This window comes from Amphimedon queenslandica, unplaced genomic scaffold (assembly GCF_000090795.2).
Source record: "Amphimedon queenslandica unplaced genomic scaffold, v1.1 AMPQUscaffold_9551, whole genome shotgun sequence".
Taxonomy (NCBI): Eukaryota; Metazoa; Porifera; class Demospongiae; order Haplosclerida; family Niphatidae; genus Amphimedon; species Amphimedon queenslandica.
In genome coordinates this window covers 1-996 of record NW_003550177.1, presented here as the reverse complement: position 1 = coordinate 996, position 996 = coordinate 1, and the positions used below count along the sequence as shown (strand labels likewise).

Genomic DNA, 996 nt, shown 5'->3' with positions numbered 1-996 from the left:
TACAGTTTTTTGAGCAAAATAAATAAAGCACTTATTTAATATTAATTATTTATAGAGGCTTTATTTATTTATTTTGTGACAGTTAATGCTGACCAATCAAATGACCAGTGCCCATGTGGCATGTAAGCAATGTCAAGTTGATCTTGCAAATTGCGATCGACTTGTATGCCATATACCGGTTAATCAATCAGGTGATCGATAGATACCTTGATGGACTGAGGTCATGGCCTCCGAGGCCTCTTTTACTTCAGCTCGCTCCATTGGGCCTGTAGCCATGGCATCTTCCGAAGTTCTTTCTCTGTCCTTGAAAATAGGTGTGCCTAGGCTAGATTTATGTTATATATGTATATAATACACGAGATATCTCGTGTATTTATAATATAGATTTAATTTTATTAAGCATAAATATAGGCATCTATGATACATGTAGCCTAATTTGTTTTTTTGTCTCTTTTTAGTTCAGCTTGATGATGTTGAGAGGTTTTTAGAGGAGCATGGATTTTCTCTGGAAAAATGGTACAAACTAGGACTGAGATTAGGACTACACAAGAACACATTGGATACCATTGAATGCAAGTGTTGTCATGACCTATCTCGATGTTTGATCGAATGTCTAGCTGCATGGCTAAAAAGAGCTGATAGTGTTAACCTAAAAGGTGGAGCAACCTGGGATTCACTCTCAGATGCTGTACGAGCTGTGAATGAGATTGCTGTAGCAGATGAGATAGATAGCAAAAGTAAGTTTGAACTAGCTTGCAGATTAGTGTTAGATTTATTTTGTTAAAGAATGCCCTCATCGTCATGCTATAACTAGTACCTTTAACACCAACAGTCATCTGTTTAATCCACTTCGTATATTTCGTGTGCTTCAAAAAGAGGGCATTATAGCAGAGGGAGTATTAGCTAATGTGGAAATATCTGCTGAACGCAAGAAATGTGAATTCTTATTAGATGCTCTCAAAAAGATCATAAATTGTAGCTCTGTGGAAAAAAATG

General features: G+C 36.4%; 1 protein-coding gene across 1 annotated transcript; it reads left to right on the top strand.

Annotated features, from left to right (window-relative positions):
• Window positions 1-64: 64 nt before the first annotated feature.
• On the top strand, window positions 65-983 carry LOC109590745 (uncharacterized; the record flags this gene model as incomplete). The annotated part of the gene is made up of 3 exons (XM_020006624.1): window positions 65-314; window positions 459-737; window positions 787-983. Coding segments are annotated over exons 1-3 (567 nt in total), but the record flags the coding sequence as incomplete, so codon positions are not given.
• Window positions 984-996: the final 13 nt, after the last annotated feature.